General features: G+C 43.8%; 1 protein-coding gene and 1 non-coding gene across 2 annotated transcripts; both read right to left on the minus strand.

Moving 5' to 3' along the window:
* Window positions 1-1,226: 1,226 nt before the first annotated feature.
* On the minus strand, window positions 1,227-18,415 carry TIPIN (TIMELESS interacting protein). The gene is made up of 8 exons (XM_030814623.1): window positions 18,338-18,415; window positions 16,630-16,770; window positions 15,940-16,018; window positions 15,346-15,421; window positions 13,152-13,274; window positions 12,898-12,961; window positions 5,664-5,870; window positions 1,227-1,704 (listed from the first exon to the last, which is right to left on the minus strand). Exons 2-8 carry the CDS (start codon window positions 16,760-16,762, stop codon window positions 1,466-1,468), a joined length of 921 nt encoding a protein of 306 aa, XP_030670483.1. The 5' UTR covers window positions 16,763-16,770; window positions 18,338-18,415; the 3' UTR covers window positions 1,227-1,465.
* On the minus strand, window positions 11,074-11,209 carry LOC115835756. The gene has a single exon (XR_004030777.1).
* Window positions 18,416-25,625: the final 7,210 nt, after the last annotated feature.

A 25,625-nucleotide genomic window follows, 5' to 3' on the forward strand; every position in this document is an offset into this window, starting at 1 on the left:
AGTCCAGGACCAGCCTGGTCAACATAGTGAGACACCATCTCTACAAAAATTAAAAAATTAGCCAGGCATGGTGGCACATGTCTGCAGTTGCAACTACTTGGGAAGCTAAGGCAAGAGGATTGCCTGAATCCCAGGAGTTTGAGGCTGCAGTGAGTTAGGACTGGGCCACTGTATTCCAGCCTGAGTGACAGGGAGACTAACACACACACATACACACACACACACAACAGTGGCAGGGGACTGTGGGTAGGGGTGAGGGGGCGGGGTGGGAGAGCCTTTCCTAACACTAACCTTTCTTATTTGTAACTACCCCCTCTACCTGGCAGGAAGTGGCCCTAATGCATCTACCCTCAAAATCAGCATTCCTAAAATCTGCCTTATCCCCTCAATCTTATTTCTGAATCATTATTGTACATGTGCTTCCCAATACTTGGAATCTCCTCCACCAAAAGCAAAGTCTTTCCTATAAATCCTCTCTAGATGCTATGTTCCCCATGATACTTTGCAAGTTTCACTCCAACTAGTCAGTAAGTTACCAAAAAGCATTCTTTGAACTACCCTAGCACCTATGAGGGCCAGGCAATATATCAGGCTTTCATGTGACCTTTTAACTATTAAAGTAACTCCTTAGAAAGCATGTAAAAATCTTGTATTTACCAAAAGTGTAAACTGCAGAACTATATAGCAATGAGAAACTACTATAAAGCCTGTAGATAGTTTTTAAGATAACTTTTACTTCTTTTAAAAAAATTGACATTAATATTCAGTATATATGTACATCTCAAAACTTTACCCAGGCTGGGCGCGGTGGGTCACACCTATAATCCCAGTACTTTGTGAGGCCCGGGGGTTGGATTACCTGAGGTTAGGAGTTCGGGACCAGCCTGGCCAACATGGTGAAACCTCATCTCTACTAAAAATACAAAAATTAGCCGAGCGTGGTGGGACATGCCTGTAGTCCCAGGTACTCGGGAGGCTGAGGCAGGAGACTTGCTTGAGCCCAGGAGGCAGAGGTTGCAGTGAGCCGAGATTGTGCCACTGCACTCCAGCTTGGCCAACAGTGTGAGACTGTGTCTCAAAAAAAAAAAAAACTTCACCCAGACTACTCTGGGCACACTGTCCATGGATTAGCCCTGCATTGCAAGGAGCAGTAAAAAACAGAAACAAAACCTCCCAACTTAGTGAAAACAAGGCATTCAATGACAGACCAGCAGCAGAAACTGCTTATTACCTACTAATCATTTTATGAAGAAATACCTATATAAAAACAAACACTAAAGAGAACAAATAGATTTAACTAAAGTGACAAGCATAATTATAAATAAATACCAGATTATCAGATTTTAAACAATAATCTATAAAAGTTTTACTACCTAAGGATTTTCACTCCAAGAAGAAAAAATACATAGTAACGCCAAGCTTGCAGGATGATGACTTAACAGATACATTTTCTCTTAATGGAAACTTACCTAGCTTCAGTAATATTTCTGGATGTAGCATCAAGTTGCTGTTGCACACTTTTAAAAGACTGGTCCAGCAGTGTTTCCTCTAGTTTTAATTCCTCTTCATTTAAAGTATTGGCAATAGCATCATTACATGGATTGTCTAGAATGTCTTCGTTTAATCCATTTGACTCCTCCTTTTGATCCTCATCAGTATTAACCTCTGCAACCGTGTGTGCCCTGGGTGTATTCGTTAACATATCTGAAAGAAATCATACCATTATTATTCATTATAAGTACCTGATCCAATCTTACCGCATAAGTACAAACCTCTTCAAAAGCTTAGTTTAGTAAAATGAAGTCTATGATCACTTAATTATGATCACTTTATTCTAAATAAATCTTTTTTTTTTTTTTTTTTTTTTGAGATGGAGTCTCGCCCCGTCTCCACTTTGGCTGGAGTGCAATGGCACGATCTGGGCTCACTGCAACCTCCACTGGGTTCAAGTGATTCTCCTGCCTCAGCCTCCCGGTAGCTGGGATTACAGGTGCCCATCACTACACCCGGCTAATTTTGGTATTTTTAGTAGAGACAGGGTTTCGCTATGTTGGCCAGGCTGGTCTCAAACTCCTGACCTCAGGTGATCCACCCGCCTCAGGCTCCCAAAGTGCTGGGATTACAGGCATGAGCTACCATGCCCAGCCAATAAGCCCATTTTTATACAATTAAGATCCATTTTAAATGCAAGAGGGGCCAGGCCCAATCCCAACAATTTGGGAGGCTGAGGTGGGAGGATCACTGGAGCTCAGGAGTTCAGGACCAGCCTGGGCCACATAGTGAGACCCCATGTCAACAAAACATCAAAAAAAAAAAAAAAGAATTAGCTGGGTATGGTGGCGAACCATGATCGTGCCACTGCACTCCAGCCTGGGTGACAAAGTGAGATCCTGTAACCAAAAAAAAAAAAAAAAAAAGCAAAATGGTTTTGAATGTTATTCAACTCACACTCTTGGATCATAGTCAAATGTAACTGTTCTTATTCAAAATCAAACTACTATTGGGCGGGCACAGTAGGTCATGCCTGTAATCTCAGCACTTTGGGAGGCTAAGGCAGGCAGATCACTCAAGGTTAAGAGTTTGAAACCAGTCTGGCCAATATGGTAAAACCCTACCTCTACAAAAAATACAAAAATTAGCCAGATGTGGTGGAACACGCCTGTAATCCCAGCTACTTGGGAGGCTGGGACAGAAGAATCGCTTGAACCTGGGAGGCGGAGGTTGCAGTGAGCCGAGATCAGCAACTGCACTCCAGCCTGGGCAACACAGCAAGGCCCCATCTAAAAAAACAAAAATGAAAACTACTAGAAAGAGGTCTAATAAAAACTAAATGCATTTAAGTTTTATGTCAGAATGATCCGTAAGAAACTTTAAAGTACTTATTTCCATTTGGACAAATTTTAAGTTGTATATGATAAACAGAGGTGAGTTTTAAATACCAACTGCCAGGTATACTTGATATTGACAGCAAGGAAGCCACTGCCATCAAGAATAATGCTATCTTCATGCAATGTTTCACGTGGTACTAATAAAACATCCATTTATAAAGAAAAAGTAAATTGGCCAGGTGCGGTGGCTCACGCCTGTAATCCCAGCACTTTGGGCGGCCGAGGTGGGCGGATCATGAGTTCAGAGGATCGAGACCATCCTGGCTGATACGGTGAAACCCCGTCTCTACTAAAAGTACAAAAAATTAGCCAGGCTTGGTGGCAGGCACCTGTAGTCCCAGCTACTCGCGAGGCTGAGGCAGAAGAATGGCGTGGACATGGGAGGCAGAGTTTACAGTGAGCCAAGATCACGCCACTGCACTCCAGCCTGGGTGACAGAGAAAGACTCCGTCTCAAAAAAAAAAAAAAAGAAAAAGTAAATTCAGCAGGGCGCGGTGGCTCACACCTGTAATCCCAGCACTTTGGGAGGCTGAGGTGGGCAGATCACTAGGTCAGGAGTTCAAGACCAGCCTGGCCAACGTAGTGAAACTCCTTCTCTACTAAAAATACAACAACTAGCCAGGCATGGGGGCACGCACTTGTAGTCCTAGCTACTTGGGAGGCTGAAGCAGGGGAACTGCTTGAACCCAGGAGGCAGAGGTTGCAATGAGCCAAGATCACGCCACTGCACTCCAGCCTGAGCCACAGAGCAAGACTCCATCTCAAAAAAAAAAGAAAAGAAAAGAAAAAGAAAACGTAAATTCATCTTAACTAAAAAAAAAAAAAAAGTAGCCAAAATAATTCTCACTTGAAAATGTTAATATATTGGGTGAAACTTCTTTTACAACATGGTATTCTAGTTCTTATAATTCTTTTTTTTTTTTTTTTTTGTAGAGACAGGGTCTCACTATGTTGCCCAGGCTGGTCTTGAACTCCCAGGCTCAAGTGATCTGCCCACCTCAGCCTCCCAAAGTGCTGGGATTACAGGCAAGAGCCACTGTGCTGGGCCTATAATTCTTATTTTTCCATTTTGAAAGGAAAAACTGAATTGGAAATTAAGAAAGATATACGCAATCCTGCTGACTTCATTCAAAATAAACTTGCAATTCTTTCTAAATATAGTTTTAACAAATTTGGTTATGTAGTTTCCAAACCCACAATGTGTGTTAAAAACAGCAAATTTAGGCCAGGTACACTGGCTCATACCTGTAATCCCAGCACTTTGGAAGCCCAATGCTGGAGGATTGCTTGAGACCAGAAGTTCAAGGCTGCAGTGAGTCAAGATCACACCACTGCACTCTAGCCTGGGTGACAGACTGACACCGTTTCTAAAAATAGTAGTAATAATATATTTTTTAATAAAGCAAATTTTCAGGCAGTTTTAGAAGTGAGAAGGGAATGCTACAGATAAGCAAATTAAACAGCTACTTTCAAAAGTACAGCTCACAACCAAGTGACAAAACACAAGAAAAAGCATTTTTTTTTTTTCTGGGACGGAGTCTTGCTTTGTCACCCAGGCTGGAGTGCAGTGGCCCAATCTCAGCTCACTGCAACCTCTGCCTCCCGGGTTCAAGCGATTCTCCTGCTTCAGCCTCCCAAGTAGCTGGGTTTACAGGCAGGCACACACCACCATGCCCAGCAAATTTTTGTATTAGTAGAGATGGGTTTTCACCATGTTGGCCAGGATGGTCTCGATCTGACCTTGTGATCCACCCGCTTTGGCCTCCCAAAGTACTGGGATTACAGGTGTGAGCCACCGTGCCCAGCCTCTTTTTTTTTTTGAGATGGAGTTTTGCTCTTGTCGCCCAGGCTGGAGTGCGATGGGTTGATCTCAGCTCACTGCAACCTCTGCCTCCTGGGTTCAAGCAGTTCTGCCTCAGCCTCCCAAGTGGCTGGGATTACAGGTGCACACCACCATGCACAGATAATTTTTGTATTTTTAGTAGAGATGGGGTTTCACCATGTTGGCCAGGCTGGTCTTGAACTCCTGACCTCGGGTGATGGCCCACCTTGGCCTCCTAAAGTGCTGGGATTACAGGCATAAGCCACTGCACCTGGCCTATTTTTTTCTTTATGTATTGTTATAATTATTGTCCTAAAGGTAATAGTATATGGCACATGCTTTAAGGAGTCAGGGAAGAATATGTTTATTAAGAATTTAAAATCAATTTTAAGTGATTAAAATAAATTCTTTTTTTTGAGAGAGTCTCACTCAAGTCACCGAGGCTGGAGTGCAGTGGCACGACCTTGGCTCACTGCAATCTCGGCTCACTGCAATCTCCACCTTCTTGATTCAAGTCATTCTCATACCTCAGCCTCCCAACTAGTTGAGATTACTGGTGTGCACCACCACATCTGGCTAATTTTTGTAATTTTAATAGAAATGGGGTTTCGTCATGTTAGCCAGGCTGGTCTTGAACTCCTGGCCTCAAGCGATCCACCTACCTTGGCCAGATTACAGGCAAGAGCCACCACACCTGGCCAGGTGATTAAAATAATTTTTTAAGAGGTACTCAGTTATCCAGAAAACCATCTTAGATTCATTTATTCTTTAAGGAACACAGACATTCTCTCTCTCCTCTCTCACACACACTGTCTCTAAAATATACATAAACTTAATATCACACTTTTCCACTCCTAGAAGTATTTTATTTTGGGGGCTAGCAGAGAAGTTAAAATATCCAACATGTCCTTGATATATTAATGATAGTATATAAAATCTGGCATAAAATTTACCATTTCCTAGGGACTGACTATTACTCAGCAGCTTTGCCTGCCTTCTTTCCAAGGCCAGTTGTTTATTTCTCTCAATTCTTTGTTGTTGCTCTTCTGTTAGGCTTCTACTTGACTCAGAAGCAAACATCTCACTTTCAGATAAGTTTGTCAGAAAGGGATCTAATTCAGTAGCAGTGACATCATGTTCATTATTCTCCGCAACTTCATCTGCAATAGAAAAGAAATAGTACATCTGTGATGTTAGACTAGTTAGAGAAGGGCTTCTCATTGAAAAAGAATTTAAAGTGGCAAGGTGCCAGACCTGAAAAAACAATTTGTGAGGTATAAGAATGTTGTGAATACATGCTCGATTCAATTAAATAAGAAATATTTATAAATCAGTTTAAAGAGGAATGCTAAGTCAAATAAAAATACAATTTAAAATATGCATGAAGGCCGGGCACGGTGGCTCATGCCTGTAATCCCAGCACTTTGGGAGGCCGAGGCGGTTGGATCATGAGGTCAGGAGTTCAAGACCAGTCTGGCCAACATGGTGAAACCCCATCTCTACTAAAAATACAAAAATTAGCTGGGCATGGTGGCGCGTGCCTATAATCCCAGCTACTCAGGAGGCTGAGGCAGGAGAATTGCTTGAACCGGGACCCGGGAGGTGGAGGTAGCAGTGAGCAAGATGGCGCCACTGCACTCCAGCCTGGGCTACAGAGCGAGACTATCTCAAAAAAAAAAAAAAAAAAAAAAGCAAGGAAACAAAAAGTTCTTGATTGTAATTAGGAATATTTTATGCTTGGCCTAATCAAAGAGCTTAAGGAATACAAACCATATTCTTGTTCTACATTAAACCAACACATTTCAATAGTTTCCCAGTGTCTATATGGGAAAAGGTAATTTTATTACATTTTATTTTATTTTTTGAGACGGAGTTTCACTCTTGTCACCCAGGCTGGAGTGCAATGGTTCGATCTTGGCTCACTGCAACCTCCACCTCCCAGATTCATGTGATTCTACTCCATCAGCCTCCCAAGAAGCTGGGATTACAGGTGCCCGCCACCACGCCCAGCTAATTTTTGTATTTTTAGTAGAGACAAGGTTTCACCATATTGGCCAGGCTGGTCTCAAATTCCTGACCTGAGGTGATCCACCTGCCTCAGCCTCCCAAAGTGCTGAGATTACAGGCGTGAGCCAATGCACCCGGCCAGTAAAAGGTAATTTTATGTAGGACATTATCTTTTGTTGAGTTAAACACAGACAAATGAAAAAAGAAAAGAAATTTAAAACTTTATGGACATATTTCCAAATTAATTTCTTTTTAAATTCAGTGTGGTCTACATTATAAGTAATATATTATTAAAGCCCTGTAAACCAGTTAACTCAAGGTAGGATGTCCCCAACATGATCCACAGTGGTATTAAAGTAAATAATAGATCTTCCATTTATATTTCATTTAAGAATTAAGAAAAACCATGTTTTACTAACATATTTAAAATAAGACTGGCAGTGGTTAACTGTCCCTTGTCCTTATGACAGAGTTACTGTCTGATCTGTGAGTCACTCTATAGGCAAGATCCATATTGTAAAAGGGTGGAGAATGGGGCCCCCACTGACTTTACAATGTCAGATATACAGCTGTTTCTGATTGCCCAGTCAAATAAACTGATGGATTTCATCTTACTTTAACCAAACAACCCCAACAAAATGCACAAGTGTTAGGTTAACAAGATTCTACAAAATAACAAAATGCTTGTAGGTAGAACAGAAGCACAAGCAAAAGAATAAAAAAAAACAGCAGAGCTCACACTTTACCTTCTATCTACGTCATCCATATTATGAAATTTAAAAAAAGATAAACCCCATCACATCCGACAAGTTGGTAAAAAATTCAAGTCACCATTTGACATATTTATATACATTATGCTTGTTCTATGTATATATTATGCCTTGAAATATTAGCTAATTATAGAAAAACTATCACAATTTAAAAAACATTTAAAACATAAAGACAGACCTTTACAATTATTTCAGTGAGATTTAAAAATCATGATACTTAATTCAGCCCTTTACAATCAAACTCCCTTTTAAGGTTTCTTCCTTAATAGTGAAAAACGAAAAGCCACTTTTCCTTCCTGACATGGAAAACAAAAATGTAGGAAGAAACTAAAATGGCCTCCATTGTCAGGAAATACTGATAGAGTGTATGTATGAAACATTGCTGAAGCAGTTAAGAAACAAGCATTAGAGCCACTTATGAGCCGGATGCAGTGGCCCACACCTGTAATCCCAGCACTCTGGGGGGCCGAGACAGGCAGATCACCTGAGGTGAGGAGTTCAAGACCAGCCTGACCAACATGGTGAAACCCCACCTCTACTAAAAATACAAAATTAGTCAGGCGTGGTGGCACATGCCTGTAATCCCAGCTACTCAGGAGGCTGAGGCGGGAGAATCGCTTGAACCCTGGAGGCAGAGGTTGCGGTGAGCCGAGATCACACCACTGCACTCCAGCCTGGACAACAAGAGTGAAACTCGGTCTCAAAAAAAGAACCACTTATGAAACATGGGGTTTTTAATGTGCTTCCTCTTACGGGGTTGCAGGATTCTAAATCAATAACAAAATACATAAATAACTACTTTTTTTTGTTTTTTTCAAAAGAGATGGGGTCTCACTCTGTCACCCAGGCTAGAGTACAGTGGTATGATCATAGCTCACTCCAGCCTCAAACTCCTCGGACTCAAAGGATCCTCCTGCCTCAGCCTTCTAAATAGCTGGGACTATAGGTGTTGACCACTCTGGTCCCTAACTCCTGGCTTCAAATGAACTCAAAGAACTAATTTTGACTGGGCAAGGTGGCTCACGCCTGTAATCATGGCACTTTGGGAGATTGAGGCAGAAGGATTGCTTGAGAACAAGAGTTCAAGACCAACGTGACCAACATAACAAGACCTCGACTCTATTACAAAAAAAAGTAAAAAAAAAAAAAAAACCTACTTTTTATGAACCAAGAAAAGAAAGGTATCTTCAGTAGTAAATGACCTATTTATATAAACAATATATTTTTGTAAGAAGCAGCTGGTTCCTTTGAGTAGGATTAAAATGAGATTTAAAGCTGGGTGCAGCAGCTCACGCCTATAACCCCAACACTTTGGGAACCCAAGGTGGGAGGATCACATGGACCCAGGAGTTTTGAGACCAGCCTGCGAAACATAGGGAGACCCTTTCTCTACAAAAAAAAAAAAAAAAAAAAAAACCAACTTGGGCAGGCAGGTGGTGCACGCCTGTAGTCCAAACTACTCAGGAGACTGAGGTGGGAGGATTGCTTAAGCCCTGGACGTCAAGGATGCAGAGCTGTGATCATGCCACTGTGCTCCACCCTGGGTGACAGAGTGAGGCCCTGCTTCAAAAAGAAATAAGTAAATAAAAATGAAATTTTAAAAAATTAGAAGTACACATGAAATTCATTTACTGCAACATTCATTGGCAAGTGATTATGGCAAAGCTAAAGCTAGAAATATTCAATGTGTTACAGGATGCCATCAATGTAGTAAAGACAAACTAAAACATAAGTAAACTATATAAAAATTAAAGGGAAACAAGTGCAATGCAAAAGGAAACAGCATGGGGGAGTCAGAAATGATGGGAGTGGGGATGCAACTGTAACAGTGTAATGGGGAGGCTTCACCAAGTTGTCATTTGAGCACAGTTTGAGGAGTGTAAGACAGTCATGCAGACTTGAGGGGTACAAGGGAAGAGTGTTCCAGGCAGAGTATAACAATACAAAAGCCTTAGAATAAAAATGTGCCTGAAATGTCCAAGGAACAGCTGGAGGCCCAAGCACAGTGGCTCACACCTGTAATCCCCGCATGTTGGGAGGCCAAGGCAGACTGTTTGAGGCCAGGAGATACAGACCAGCTTGGGCAACATAGTGAGATCCTGTCACTACAAAAACTAAATTTAGGCCGGGCACAGTGGCTCACTGGCTCATGCTTGTAACTCTAGCACTTTGGGAGGCCAAGGCAGGTGGATCAACTGAGATCAGGAGTTCGAGACCAGCCTGGCCAACGTGATGAAACCCTGTCTCTACTAAAAATACAAAACTTAGCCAGGTGTGGTGGTGCACACCTGTAATCCCAGCTACTGGGAGGCTGAGGCAGGAGAATCACTTGAACTGAGGCAGAGGTTGCAGTGAGCCAAGATCGCACCACTGCACTCCAGCCTAGGCAACAGAGTGAGACTCCGTCTCAAAAAAAAAAAAAAAAGTATATTACAAATCACATCAGTATAGAAGTAAATGTATTTAATCAACAAATAAAATGGTCAAAACATTTTTATTTTTGTGGTGCCTGACCAAAAAAATTTGGAGACTATTAAGATACAAATGAAATATATGACACAACAAACAAAAATCTCAGATTCAGTTCTCTTATTTGTACCCTGTATTTCAGTATGCTTGTAATTCTCTGAATGGTCCATGTTAATTTATCTCCTTTTTTTTTTTGAGACAGAGTTTCACTCATTTTGCCCAGGCTGGAGCGCAATGGCGCGATCTCAGATCACTGCAACCTCCACCTTTTGGGTTCAAGCAATTCTACTGCCTCAGCCTCCCGAGTAGCTGGGATTACAGGCATGCGCCACTACGCCAGGCTAATTTTTTGTATTTTTAGTAGAGATGGGGTTTCACCATGTTGGCCAGGCTGGTCTCGAACTCCTGGCCTCAAGTGATCTGCCCGTCTTGGCCTCCCAACGTGCTAGGATTATAAGTGTGAGCCACTGCGCCTGGCCTTAATTTTTTTTTTTTACTGCCATAGAATATAGAGCCTGAAATCCAAGTTAATTTACACCTCTGCATAGGTGTCTCCCCCATTCAAAATCACCTCTGCCTGACCTCTACTGTTCATTCAAAATACTTTTTTTCTTTTTAATTTCTTTTTTCTTCCTCCCACCCCCAAATCAAAATTCTTCTGAATCCTCCTTTGTGAAGCTCTCCCTTTACCCCCAGGGATATGTAACTATGCTCTCCTTTGCATCCCATCCTGTGACCTACTCATACCTCTAATTACAACACCTACCACACTACTGGCAATGCTGTATGTCTGATTCATTCACTACTGTATTTGTCCACAAAGGGGCCTGATCTTAGTCATTTTTTTATCCCTGAACCTTTATCATATACCAGGCACCTCAAAAAGTAACCCAGTAGTATATGCTGTGGAATTTAGAACTGTAATAACTCATTCCTTTACATATACCCAATCCTATGCCATCAATACATACATATTTTACCAAGACATTTAAATCATGGATTATTTAAATCACATTCCTTCACATGTTTAAAAGTAGTTTATAAATAACTTTAGGGAATTCTACATGGAACCTGTATTTTCTTCCACATCTGTTAAAAGTTAAAAAACAAAAACAAACATGTATGGAGCCATCGCACAGAAAATCTGATAACTATACAGACCCTGTCGGCAGGAACCATCTGTTTTAATGTGTGTGACTGTCTATGGTTGCACTGTACAACTAACAAATGCAATCAATACCAGGAACAGTCACAAAGGTCTCACTAAAGTCCTACATCTGAGAGCTGCACTCCAAGTGAAATGCAAACTTTCATCATAAATTATTTTGCCTAATTTCCCAGTACCACTTTATCCAATGGTGTATATGTATATGAACACTTTATCTTGATATATATTTTTATTAACAAGTGCTATATAGGATCAGTGGGTCACCAGAGTTCTCAAAAGTTCATATTCTACAACAAATTTGATATACAACATTCTAGATGTACCAAGGCTTTTTTTTTTTTTTTTTTGAGACAAGAGTCTCACTCTATCACCCAGGCTGGATTGCAGCGACGCAATCTCGGCTCACTGCAACCTCCACCTCCTGGATTCAAGTTAATTCTCCTGCCTCAGCCTCCTGAGTAGCTGGGATTACAGGTGTGCGCCACCCCACTCAGCTAATTTTTGTATTTTCAGTACAGATGGGGTTTCCCCATGTTGGTCAGGCTGGTCCCAAACTCCTGACCTCAAGTGAACTGCCCACCTCAGCCTCCCAAAGTGCTAGGATTATAGGCATGAGCCACCGCACCCAGCCCACTACCAAGGCATTTTAACATACCTATTTATTGTACTTTACCATACTTTAATTATATACACAATATGGACTAAGGATCTGGTCCTATAATACTGCCTCCTCTAACTACTTCTATTCTTTCTTTTTTTTTCAGACAAGGTCTCTCACCCTATTTATTGCCCAGAGTATAGTGGTGTGATCCTAGTTCACTGCAGCCTTGAACTCCTGGGCTCAAGTGATCCTCCCGCCTCAACCCCGAGTAGCTACACCACACCTGATTAACTTTTTAAAAATTTTTGTAGATGGGGTCTCACTCGGTTGCCCGGGCTGATCTCCAACTCCAAGATTCAAGTAATCCTCCCTCCATGGCCTCCCAAAGAACTGGGGTTGATCCAAAGGTAATAAGTTACCAATTCAGTCAGTTACAGATCAAACTCCTTGTTCTACTCTTTCCTCCCTTTTCACTACTGCACTTGACTAGTCTTACAAAAAAAAAATAACCAAGCCAGGCGCAGTGGCTCACTCCTATAATCCCAGCACTTTGGGAGGCCAAGGTGGGCAGATCACAAGGTCAGGAGTTCAAAAACAGCCTGGCCAACATGGTGAAACCCCGTCTCTACTAAAAAAAAAAAAAAATACAAAAATTAACTGGGCATTGTGGCACGTGCCTGTGATCCCAGCTACTCGGGAGGATGAGGCAGGAGAATTGCTTGAACCAGGACCCAGGAGATGGAGGTTGTATGAGCCGAGATCATGCTACCACACTCCAGCCTGGGCTACAGAGTAAGACTCCAGCTCAAAAAAAAAAGTTGACCAGGCACAGTATGGCTGGAGGCCAGGAGTGTGAGACCAGCCAAGGCAACGCAGGGAGATCCCCATCTCTACAAAAATTTAAAAATTAGCCAGGTGCAATGGCATGCACCTGTAGTCCCAGCTACTCAGGAGGCTGAGGCAGGAGGATCCCTTAAGCCCAGGAGTTGAAGGCTGCAGTAAGCTATGATTGTGCTACTGGCACTCCAGACTGGGTGACAGAGCAAGATTCTGTCCCTAAACATCAAACAAAAAAGCAAAGTGCCGGGATTACGGGCTTGAGCCACCACACCCTGCCTAGATCTATTTCTAAAAGCAAAATTGTTATAAAGTAGATAAACCTATACTCTTACCATTATTGCTAACAAAATCTTCATGTAAAATAGGGAGATCAAGTCGAATTCGTTTTAAACAGGTCTGAAAATGAAAAGAGATTATTTATTTTTACCTCTTTACCAATCATGTTGGGGGGGAGATAATTTGCTATTACTTTTCCCTCTACCAAAAGAGATTTCAAAATGAACACTTTAAACAGCAAATTAGCCTCAACTAAATCTATCCTACCATTTAGCATGTGAATGATATTTATAATCATCTCAACACTTACCTGAACTTCCTTTTTACTTCCCAGGTATTCAACTCTGTCAATAAAATCCTCAAACTGCAGTTTAGGGAATAGCCTATGTGCCCAGTGCTCCATGTGTCTGATAAGCATCTTCAAGTCTTCAGCCTGGCACATAAAAATAAAAATGCTAAACTGGAGTCTCATTCTCACAGCTGACCCCGTCAGCAACTTTCAGAACTGAAAAGCTATGCCAAAATCACTGGGGTCATTTTATAAGGTTGAAAAACTTATAAAAGGAAGTTTAGTAAGAAAAATATTGGCCAGACACAGTGGTTCACGCCTGTAATCCTAGCACTATGGGAGGCCTAGGGGGACGGATCACTTGAGCTGAGGAGTTTAAGACCAGCCTGGGCAACATGGTGAGACCCCATATCTACTAAAAATACAAAACAATAGCCAGGCATGGTGGTGTACACCTGTGGACCCAGCTACTCAGGTGGCTGAGGCGAGAGGACTGCCTGAGCCTGGGGGGCAGAGGTTGCAGTGAGCCAAGTTCACATCACTGCACTCCAGACTGGGTGACAGAGAAATCCTATATCCAAAAAAAAGAGAGAAAATTATTAAGAACTTAGAGGACTGCAGTCTAAAAGAGCACTGGAGACAGGTTTTTTGTTGTTGTTGTTGTTGTTGTTATTGTTTTTCAGAGAGATTCTCGCTTTCTCACCCAGGCTGAAGTGCAAGGGCGCAATCTTGGCTCACTACAACCTCAGCCTCCCAGGTTTAAGCAATTCTCGTGCCTCAGCCTCCCAAGTAACTGGGATTAGAGGCGTGCGCCACCACACCTGGCCTAAATTTTGTATTTTTTAGTAGAGAGGAAGTTTTGCCATGTTGGCCAGGCTGGTCTTGAACTCCTGGCCTCAAGTGATCTGCCCACCCCGGCCTCCCAAAGTGCTGGGATTACAGCATGAGCCATAGCACCCCGCCTGGATATAGATTCATAAAAATTAGATGAAAAAAATCCCAGTACAAAAACTTAATAAAGTTGGCCAGGCGCAGTGTCTCACGCCTGTAATCCCAGCACTGTGGGAGGCTGAGGTGGGTGGATGACTTGAGTCAGGAGTTCCAGACCAGCTTGGCCAACATGGTGACACCCCATCTCTACTAAAAATACAAAAATAGTGGGGCGTGGTGGCGGGCACTTGTAATCTCAGCTACTTGGGAGGCTGAAGCAGTAGAATCGCTTGAACCCAAGAGGCAGAGGTTGCAGTGAGCCAAGATCGGGCCACTGCACTCCAGCCTGGGTGACAAGGGCAAAACTTCATCTCAAAAAAAAAAAAAAAAAAAAAAACAGAAACACTTAATAAAGTTAAAAGACAGTAGGCCGGGCAGTGGCTCACGCCTGTAATCCCAGCACTTTGGGAGGCTGAGGTGGGCGGATCACGAGGTCAGGAGATCAAGACCATCCTGGCTAACATGGTGAAACCTCGTCTCTACTAAAAAATACAAAAAAAATTAGACAGGCCTGGTGGCAGGCGCCTGTAGTCCCAGCTACTCGGGAGGCTAAGGCAGGAGAATGGCGTGAACCTGGGAGGCGGAGCTTGCAGTGAGCCAAGATTGCGCCACTGCACTCCAGCCTGGGTGACAGAGCGAGCAAGACTCCATCTCAAAAAAAAAAAGAATATATTAGAAACACTTGAAAAACTACAAAACTCTCTAAAAACATACTATCTGCAAAAAATTATACCTACACTCCTACATAATTCAAAAATAGATTTCAAAATGTGCATTTGTAAAGTGATTGACAGTTACTAAATGTATTCATTTTTTAACCACACTTTACTGACATTTATTATGAATCAGGCACTGTGCCACATCTTGGGGACACATAAGTGATTGATACAGGCAGAGTCCTTGCCCTCATGAAATTTAAAATCTTTGAGGTAGACAAAGTAAATTTTATTCCTCTAAATTATAAAGTAAAAACTGAGACTTACAGACACAGGTGTGATTTTCCTATAGCCAAGGTTTAAGTAGCAAAAAATGAGACTACACAAGACATGCTTTCTAATTCTTCAAACAGTTCCCTTTCTAGTACATCACAACTGTTTCTCAAGAGATATGACGACTAAGGATAGTATCTTAAAGCATTCTGAGATTTCCAAGATCATAATGGGTCCACATTTTTATTGCTATTTTAAAAAACAAAGGTCTAACATAAAAATCAGACAGTTCTTACCTCATGACCTTTACCTTTGAATTTTGCCTTATCAAATACATGCCTTAAGGCTGGAAGTCCTCTCTCTGAAATTAATCTGTGAATAAAAATATGTTTTTAATTTCAAGTTTTATTTTCTTTTTTTTTTGAGACGGAGTCTCACTCTGTCGCCCAGGCTGGGATGCGGTGGCACGATCTCGAGTCACTGTAAGCTCGGCCTCCCCCAGGTTCACACCACTCTCCTGCCTCAGCCTCCCGAGTAGCTGGGACTACAGGCACCTCTCACCGTGCCCGGCTAATTTTTTGTATTTTTAGTAGAGACGGCATTTCACCGTATTAGCCAGGATGGTCTCAATCTCCTGACCTTGTGCTCCACCCACGTCGGCCTCCCAAAGAGCTGGGATTACAGGCGTGAGCCACCATGCCCAGCCTAATTTCAAGTTTTCTAGAGTTTGGTCCAAAGCAAGACCATAAGAAAAAATATGTTCTGCTGAACTAAAAAAAAGTTTTTAGAAATATAAGAGCTCCAAATCATACCAACCAAAAGTTTATAACATTAGAAGAAAAACAATGGATATTAAAAAGTACAAATATATAAGAATATAGTAAATGTACCTCTGAGCATCCAGCTTGGGTATATTTCTTTTGACTGTTCTCTTTGGAGGTACAGGAACAGGTGCTCCATTTCCTGACTCTGGTGAAACATACCACGCTTCAGTATTACTGTACTTAAATAATTTGTATTATTTATTATTATCATTTCCAAGCTGATAACTAAACATGGGACACCTTTTTTTGAAACAGGGTCTCACTCTGTTGCCCATGCTGGAGTGCAGTGGTGCAATCTTGGCTCACTGCAGCCTCAAACTCCTAGGCTCAAGTGATTCTCCTGCCTCAGCATCCTGAGTAGCTGGAAGTACAGGTGCAGCCTACCACACCCAGCTAATTTTTAAATCTTTAGTAGAGACAAGGTCTCGCTATGTTGCCCAGGCTGGTCTTGAACTCCTGGGCTCAAGCCATCCTCCTGCCTCGGCCTCCCAAAGTGCTGGGATTACAGGCAGGACCCACTGTGCCCAGCCTCCTTTTTTTTTCTTTTTTCTCCTCAAATATCTTTTACCACAGCCACCACACCCCGGCTAATTTTTGTATTTTTAGTAGAGACGGGGTTTCACCATGGTGGCCAGCCTGGTCTCAAATTCCTAACCTTGTGATCTGCCCACCTCAGCATCCCAAAGTGCTGGAATTACAGGCATGAGCCACCGTGCCTGGCCTCACAGCCTCCTTTTTAAAACTCTCTATACATACCTTCATCAGGCTCAGTTCCTTCACCATCTTGTCTCTCTGGAGAGGCTGGAGGTGGGAAAGGAGGAAAAGTTTCATCTTCTACATGCTCATAATCTGGTAGGTCAATCGTGCCATTCTCCTGTGGTTCTAGCATCTTTTCCTCTAGGGGAAAAAATTAAAGTTATTTGTATTCATATATAGTTATTTGTATTCATATATAGTCTCCACTATATAGACAAGTTCTACCTGCAGTCATTTCATGTGTTTCAATCAGTTAGACCACATTTCAAACTCGCACATCGTGAAAAGTAGAGAAGATACTAATTATGAAAAAAAGACTAGCCTAGAAATATAAGTTCCAATGGAGACCCTAACACTAAATAACTATATCATTTTGAACAAATCCTTTTACCTCAACTATTGAGTTTCCCCTACCATAAAAAGATGAATTTGACTTTTCAGAGGGTTTCAAACTGTGATCCAATAGGGTATGAAATACGCAGGATATAGGTACTTCACCCCCACTTCAATTAGAGCTGCTTAAAAAAAAAAAAAAAATCTGGGCTGGGCGTGGTGGCTCACGCCGGTAATCCCAGCACTTTGGGAGGCCGAGGCAGGCGGATCACGAGGTCAGGAGATCGAGACCATCCTGGCTACACGGTGAAACCCTGTCTCTACTAAAAGTACAAAAAATTAGCCGGGCATGGTGGCGGGCGCCTGTAGTCCCAGCTACTAGGGAGGCTGAGGCAGGAGAATCGCTTGAACCCAGGAGGCGGAGCTTGCAGTGAGCCGAGACCGCGCCACGGCACTCCAGCCTGGGCGAAAGAGCGAGACTCTGTTTCAAACAAAAAAAACAACAAAGCATCAATTCCTGATCGTGACCCACTGTAACTTCAAGTAAGCTACAAGAATCTATACCAGGGTTCAGACCTTTGAGGCTGACAGCGAGCTTTGAGTTTGATGACAGTACCTGAAATATATTAAGTGTACTCAGGAACTGGCCAAGCATGGGGTGGGGCTTGTCAGGAAACTGGTATTTCTTCTATTTGTAGTGAATAAGATGCTCAATAGACGACTTTTACTCCTCGTCAATGGTCGCATAACTGTCTCTTTTTAGACATTTATGAAATTGTCTGAACTTCCTCTACTTCTCAAACTCCCAGAAGAGTGAAGGTAACAAATGTTATGTCCAAACCACGGTTTGTTCCCAGACCCTGGTTTCCAATGCCCACCTTCTTTTCCAAGAAGTCCAAAGAGACGCCCCTCATCGCAAAGGAAGTGCTACTGTGCTGCCTCGATGTCCCCCTTGGGCGCCATCCCTTAAACATCGAACCTCCCATACCTCTTCTCCAGCCGTCCCCCTCATCCTCGTTCCCCGCCTATCCTCTCTTCAACTTCATTCATCCAACATTCGCTGAGGGATTTCTACATTGACGCGCCCCGGACAGAAGCCTGAGGTAAAGATGATCAGGAACACGTTCCCTCCCGCTAAGCGGCTTGGCAGAGTAAGAGGGAGCCCAAAACCTAAGCAACCAGGATACGCGCCCGCCTCCCCGCCTCTCCAGGCCGGGTCAGGTCGACCTCCCAGCCTCCTGACTCCCTTCCTGCGACAATTAGGCTTTCCCGCTAGTCTGTCTGGCTCCCTGGCTCTTCCATCTGGCTCCCTGGCTAGTCCCTCTGACTCCCCTCTCCCTGCAAGAACTTCATTGGCCCGCCAGCCAGCTCTCACCTCACACAGAAAACACGGGCCACAGCGCGGACCTCGGCGTGCAGACTAAGCGCGCTTCTCGCGATACTCGGGAACTCCAGGGGCGAGAAGGGCTCGCAGCGTTTGGCGCCAAATCCACGCAGGGGCTGGGCGGGGCCTGCAAAACCCGCCTCTCAGGTTCCGCCCACCACGCCGGTCCCGCCTCCGGTCCCACAATTTCCGCCCTACTGAATTCTTCAGAGGAACTCAGTTAAGCCTCCTTATTTGCATAAAGTTAATACTTGTTATTCTGGGCTTTTTCTTTTTTTTTTTTTCTTGAGACTAAATCTCGCTCTATCACTCAGGCTGGAGAGCAGTGATTCGATCTCGGCAGACTACAGTCTCTACCTCCCGGGCTGAAACGATCCTCCCACCTCAGCCTCCCTTCCCCGACTAACACCACCACACCCAGCTAATTTTTGTTTTAATGGGTTGGTTGGTTTGTTTGTTTTGCAAAGACGGGCATTAGCTGCCCAGGCTGGTCTCGAACTCCTTAGCTCAAGGGATCTTCCCACCTCAGCTTCCCAAAGTGCTGGGATTACAGGCGTGAGCCACCGTGCACCCGGCACTTCAAACCTTGGAAATAGGTCTCGGTTTTTGGAAAACTGAGTTGTGGGAGGAGGAAAAAGGACAGAGGCAAGCAATAGTGAATAAGAAATTACCGCTTCTTCAGAGTTCAAAGCAGAATGCCTCGAACTCAGAGTTTTATGAATTGTTTATTGAATAATAAGCTGAGAAAAGAGGTGGTAAAGAGAGGAAAAATAGGGTTGAACGTAGACACTGGCCGGGTGCGGTGTGGCTCACGCCTGTAATCCCAGCACTTTGGGAGGCCCAGGCAGGCGAATCGCTTGAGCCCAGAAGTTCGAGGCTGCAGTGACTAGGATCGCACTACTGGAGATCCAGCTGGAGATCCAGCCTGGGTGACAGTGAGACCTTGTCGCAAAAAAAAAAAAAAAAAAGCTAGAAAGTGTAAATGTAAAGAAAAAAATGTCAAAAATATGTTACTTGGGGCGGGGTGCGGTGGTTCACACCTGTAATCCCAGCACTTTGGGAGGCCGAGGCGGGCAGATCACGAGGTCAGGAATTCGAGACCAGCCTGGCCAACATGGTGAAACCCCATCTCTACTAAAAATACAAAAATTAGCCAGGCGTGGTGGCGCGCGCTTGTAATTCCAGCTACTTAGGAGGCTGAGGCAGGACTATCGCTTGAACCTGGGAGGCAGAGGTTGCAGTGAGCTGAGATCATGCCACTGCACTCCAGCCTGGGCAACGGAACAAGACTGTCTCAAAAAAAAAAAAAAATGTTATTTGGTCAGACTTGGTGGCTCATGCCTGTAATCTTAGCACTTTGAGAGGCTGAGGCAGGCGGATTGTTTGAGCCCAGGAATTCAAAACCAGCCTGGGCAACATACTGAGACCCTGTCTCTATTAAAAAGAAAAAACATTTTTAAAAAGTTAACTTTTCCATTTTAAAACAGTAAGTCCAAATATATTTGTATTTGTTTGTATACACATAAACATACACACACAACCTCGGAAAAATATATAACTAGAACCTATGCAATGAAAGTGGCATATGGGATAGAGTGGGATGGGAACTTAACTATAATTTTTTTTGAACATACAAATGTATTAACTATTCAAAAAACTAAATTTAAAAATGTTATCTGAAGCAAATATAGCATCATTAAGATTTGCCAAACCTAGAAGATAATTAGGGAATACTGGCAGCATTATTCTCTCCACTTTTCTTTCTTTCTGTCTTTTTTTTTCTTCTTTGAGACGGTCTCACTTTGCTGCTGAGGCTGGAATACAGTGGTGCGATCACGGCTAGAATCAGGTGATCCTCCCTCCCCAGCCTCCCAGGTAACTGGCACTACAGGCTCACACCACCACACCCAGCCAATTTTTTAAATTTTTTGTAGAGACGGGAGTTTTGTCATGTTGCCCAGGCTGGTCTCCAACGCCTGGGCTCCAGCCATCCTCCCCTCCTCAGCCTCCCAAGGTGCTGGGATTACAGGCGTGAGCCACTGCACCCAGCTACTTTTCTGTAGCTTGAAACATTTTATTAAAAATTTAAAAAGTGAACCAGGGTGCAGTGGCTTACACCTGTAATCCCAGCACTTTGGGAGGCCGAGGTGGGTCGATCACCTGAGGTCATGAGTTCGAGACCAGCCTGGCCAAAATTGTGAAACCCCGTCTCGATAAAAATACAATAATTAGCCAGGTGTGGTGGATGCCTGCCTGCCTGTAATCCTAGCTACTCAGGAGGCTGAGGCGAGAGAATCGCTTGAACCCGGGAGGCAGAGATTGCAGTGAGCAAGATCACACCACTGCACTCTAGCCTGGGTGATATAACTAGACTCTGTCTCCAAAAAAAAAAAAAGTTTAAAAAACACTGAGTCCCGGATGTCGAGGCTGCAGTAAGCCGTGATCATGCCACTGCACTCCAGCCTGGGTAACAGAGTGAGACCCTGTCTCAAAACACACACACACACACACACACACACACGCACACACAGAAAGTAAATTACCAATTCTGTCAAAAATTATGTGTGCACATGTATCTATGTGTCACATTTCCTTTATTTTATGGTTTTATTTCTTTTTTTTTTTTTTTTTGAGACGGAGTCTCGCGCTGTCACCCAGGCTGGAGTGCAGTGGCGCGATCTTGGCTCACTGCAAGCTCCGCCTCCCGGGTTCACGCCATTCTCCTGCCTCAGCCTCTCCGAGTAGCTGGGACTACAGGCACCTGCCACCACGCCCGGCTAATTTTTTGTATTTTTAGTAGAGACGGGGTTTCACTGTGGTCTCAATCTCCTGACCTCGTGATCCGCCCGCCTCGGCCTCCCAAAGTGCTGGGATTACAAGCGTGAGCCACAGTGCCCGGCCTATGGTTTTATTTCTATACTTGTGAGATAATATATATTAATATTAAGCAATTAATAAAATTAACATAAATTTAGGGGCTTTTTTGTTTTTGAGACAGATTCTTATTCTGTCGCCCAGGGTGGAGTGCAGTGGTGCAATCTTGGCTCACTGCAGCCTCGATCTCCTAGGTTCAAGAGATTCTCTGACTCAGCCTCTCGAATAGCTGGGATTACAGGCATGCAACACCATTCTCGGCTAATTTTTGTGTTTTTTGTATTTAGTAGAGATGGGGTTTCACCATGTTGGTCAGGCTGGTCTCAAACTGACCTCAAGTGATCCATCCACCTCAGCCTACCAAAGTGCTGGGATTACAGGCATGAGTCACCTCACCAGGCCTAAAAGTAACATGAATTTGAATGAGAAATGTCCATTTCAGTAGTCGGAATTGTTGAGACAAGAGGCATTCTTTTAATTATCCAGGTAAGTTTATATACTATACTTTTTGACTAATAAAGTAAATGTAAAAGCATTCTGAGAAGTTAAAGTTATACACCTTCCCCACGCCGCCCCCAGCCTGCCAAAAACGAACAGAGCAGATACTGATACTCTTGAAGGTTTAAATCTCAGTTCCATCATTTACTGGTTGGTGACTTTTAACTCTGATTCAGTTTCCTTTTTTTATTTTTGATCACTTGAGTTGGAGTGCAGTGAGAATCATAGCTCACTGTAACCGTGAACTTCTGATCTCAGGTGATCTTCCTAACTAGGCCTCCCAAAGTCCTGGGATTATAGACATGAGTCACCCCACCTAACCCAGTTTCCTCATAGGGTTGTAAGGAGGAGTAAAAAACAATATTTAATGGTATGTTACTGTAGTATCGCAGCTACTTCAGAGTCTGAGGCAGGAGGATTGCTTGAGCCCAGGAGGTCAAGGCCAGCCTGAGCAACATAGAGACATCCTATCCCTAAAAAATAAAAATAAATGTAAAAGACATTAATACTTTTTCTATAATTATCCATATGATTTTTAGAATGTTTCACCCTTTTAGAAAATGTAAAGATTTTGGCCCGGGCATAGTGGCTCACACCTGTAATCCCACCACTTTGGGAGGCTGAGACAGTAGGATTGCTTGAGTCCAGGAGTCCCAGACCAGCCTGGGCAACATAGTGAAACCCCATCGCTACAAAAAAGTAGGAAAAGAAAATGTAAAGATTTTGTTAAGTAATTGCTGTTTTATCTGAGTTACAACCACAGTTGTAAGTCATTGATATTGTCAATAACTAATTGTCCACCAGATGCAGTGGCTCCCGCCTGTAATCCCAGCACTTTGGGAGGCCAAGGCAGGTGGATCACTTGAGGCCAGGAGTTCAAGACCAGCCTGGCCAAAATAGTGAAACACTGTCTCTACTGAAAAAACAAAAATTAGGCCTGATGCAGGTGGCTCAGGCCTGTAATCCCAGCACTTTGGGAGGCCAAGGTGGGCAGATCACCTGAGATCAGGAGTTCAAGACCAGCCTGGCCAACATGGTGAAACCTCGTCTCTACTAAAAATACAAAATTAGCCCATCGTGGTGGTGGATGCCTGTAATCCCAGCTACTGGGGAGGCTAAGGCTGGAGAATCGCTTGAACCCAGGAGGCAGAGGTTGCAGTAAGCCGAGATCGCACCACTGTACTCCAGCCTAGGCTACAGAAGGAGACACCATCTCAAATAAATAAATAAGAATTAGCTGGACATAGTGGCACACACCTGTAATCCCAGCTACTCGGAAGGCTGACGAATGAGGATCACTTGAATCTGGGAGGCGGAGGTTGCAGTGAGCAGAGATCGTGCCACTGCATTTCAGCCTGGGCGACAGAGCAAGACTCTGTCTCAAAAAAAATATTAAACTGAACATTTTAGTACCTTGTTCAGATTTATCCAAAACCTAGAAGTTTAGGATCATTACCAAGTATTCCTTATTCTCTTTTCATTTTTCATAACCTTTCTATTGTAATTTTTTTTTTCTTGCTCTGTCAAGTGGCTGGAGTGCAGTGGCGCGATCTCGGCTCACTGAAAGCTCCACCTCCCGGGTTCACACCATTCTCCTACCTCAGCCTCCTGAGTAGCTGGGACTACAGGCGCCCGCCACCATGCCCGGCTAATTTTTTGTATTTTTAGTAGAGATGGGGTTTCACCGTGTTAGCCAGGATGGTCTCGATCTCCTGAACTTCTGATCTGCCCGCCTGGGCCTCCCAAAGTGCTGGGATTACAGGCGTGCGCCACCGTGACCCACCTGTAATTTAAAAAAAAAAAAAAAACACCAAAAAGCAAGAACCTATTGTCTTCTTTTCATATGTGAGGAATACAAGAATATGTTTTCCTTAGCAGTTTCACCAGAGATATAAAATATAGTTTTCCTGTAGACCATGTCACTAAAACTCTTTTAAAAGAGTTTAACGTTTTAGGTCAGGCACGGTGGCTCATGCCTGTAACCCCAGCGCTTTGGGAGGCTGAGGTGGGCAGACCACTTGAGGCCAGGAGTTTGAGACCAGCCTGACCAACATGGAGAAACCCCTTCTCTACTGAAAATGCAAGTTAGCTGGGTGTGGTGGCGCATGCCTGTAGGAGAATCACTCCAATGTGGAAGCGGGGGGATGCAGTGAGCCGAGATCGTGCCACTGCACTCCAGCCTGGGCGACAGAGCGAGACTCCGTCTCAAAAAAGGAAATAGAAAGAAATTGAGGCCGGGCACGGTGGCTCTGCCAGGCACGGTGGCTCATGCCTGTAATCCTAGCACTTGGGGAGGCCAAGGCAGGTGGATCACCTGAGGTCAGGAGTTCAAGACCAGCTTGGCCAACATGGTGAAACCCTGTCTCTACAAAAATACAAAAATTAGCTGGGCATGGTGGCACATGCCTGTAATTCCAGCTACTCAGGAGGCTGAGGCAGGAGAATCGCTTGAACCCAGGAGGCAGAAGTTGCAGTGAGCCGAGATTGCGTCACTGCATTCCAGCCTGGGCAACAAAGAGCGAAACTCCATCTCAAAAAAAAAAAAAGAAGACTTTTGAAAGACCAAAAATTGAATATAGTGTCAGACTTTTTCTTGCTAGCAGGGAAGCCAGTCCACCACAAATCTATATAGGCTCTCAGAGATCAGGTTTGAAAGAAGAGAAATGGAGGCTGGGCACCGTTTCACGCCTATAATCACAGCACTTTGGGAGGCCGAGCCTGGCAGATCACTTGAGGTCTGGAGTTCGAGACAAGCCTGGCCAACATGGGGAAACCCCATCTCGACTAAAAATACAAAAATTAGCCAGGTCTGGTGGCACATGCCAGTAGTCTCAGCTGCTTGGGAGGCTGAGGCAGGAGAATTGCATTAACCCGGGAGGCAGACATTACAGTGAACCAAGATCAGGCCACTGCACTCCAACCTGGGCGACAGAGCAAGACTACATCTCAAAAAATAAATAAAAATAAAAAGAAGGCCAGGCGCGGTGGCTCACACCTGTAATCCCAGCACTTTGGGAGGCCGAGGTGGGAGGATCACGAGGTCAGGAGATCGAGACCATCCTGGCTAACACGGTGAAACCCCGTCTCTACTAAAAATACAAAAAAAAAATTAGCCAGGCGAGGTGGCGGGCGCCTGTAGTCCCAGCTACGCGGGAAGCTGAGGCAGGAGAATGGCGTGAACCCCGGGGGGCGGAGCCTGCAGTGAGCCGAGATTGCACCACTGCATTCCAGCCTGGGTGAAAGAGTGAGACTTCGTCTCAAAAATAAATAAATAAATAAAAATAAAAATAAAAAGAAGAGAAATGGAGTCTCTTAAAACCAAAAGACCATGAACTATCTCAATCCCACATTAAAGAAGCAAAATCCCTGAGTCTTCTTTATTGGCTAGTGTTTTTTGGACTTATCACTTGTGTAAGTGCTGGGTTGCCAGTGATAGTGGTCTGCTGTGTATTTAAGGGACTCCATCTCAGGATTCTGACATATACTTGCCCCTAACTGTACACCACATGCCCAAACTGGCATTATAGCACCCATTCAGAGCTGCAGCAGCATTAACAATTCAGTTGCACAGGCCAGGGAGTTAAGATCAGTTCAGCTGCAAATAATGGGGGAAAAAACCCAAAAACTAAATAGAGACTGGGTGCGTTGGTTCACATCTGTAATCCCAGCACTTTGGGAATCTGAAGCAAAAGGGCCTCCTGAGGCCAGGAGTTCAAGACCAGCCTGGGCAACATAGTGAGACCTTGTCTCTGAAAAGTAAAAACAGGCCGGGCGTGGTGGCTCACGCCTGTAATCCCAGACTTTGGGAGGCCCAGGCGGGCGGATCGCCTGAGGTCAGAAGTTCGAGACCAACCTGGCCAACATGGTGAAACTCTGTCTCTACTAAAAATACAAAAATTAGGCTGGG

The sequence above is a fragment of the Nomascus leucogenys genome, chromosome 6 (genome assembly GCF_006542625.1).
Source record: "Nomascus leucogenys isolate Asia chromosome 6, Asia_NLE_v1, whole genome shotgun sequence".
Taxonomy (NCBI): Eukaryota; Metazoa; Chordata; class Mammalia; order Primates; family Hylobatidae; genus Nomascus; species Nomascus leucogenys.

What these genes read in the sequence shown, in the direction of transcription:
- TIPIN (XM_030814623.1), bottom strand. Translation starts at nt 16,762, where the DNA reads ATGCTAGAACCACAGGAGAATGGCACGATTGACCTACCAGATTATGAG. An exon ending in CCCAAGCTGGATGCTCAGAG is followed by an intron (nt 15,422 to 15,939) that starts GTACATTTACTA and finishes TTTTATTCACAG; the next exon opens with ATTAATTTCAGAGAGAGGAC. An exon ending in AGATTTTGTTAGCAATAATG is followed by an intron (nt 5,871 to 12,897) that starts GTAAGAGTATAG and finishes TTTCTATTGCAG; the next exon opens with ATGAAGTTGCGGAGAATAAT.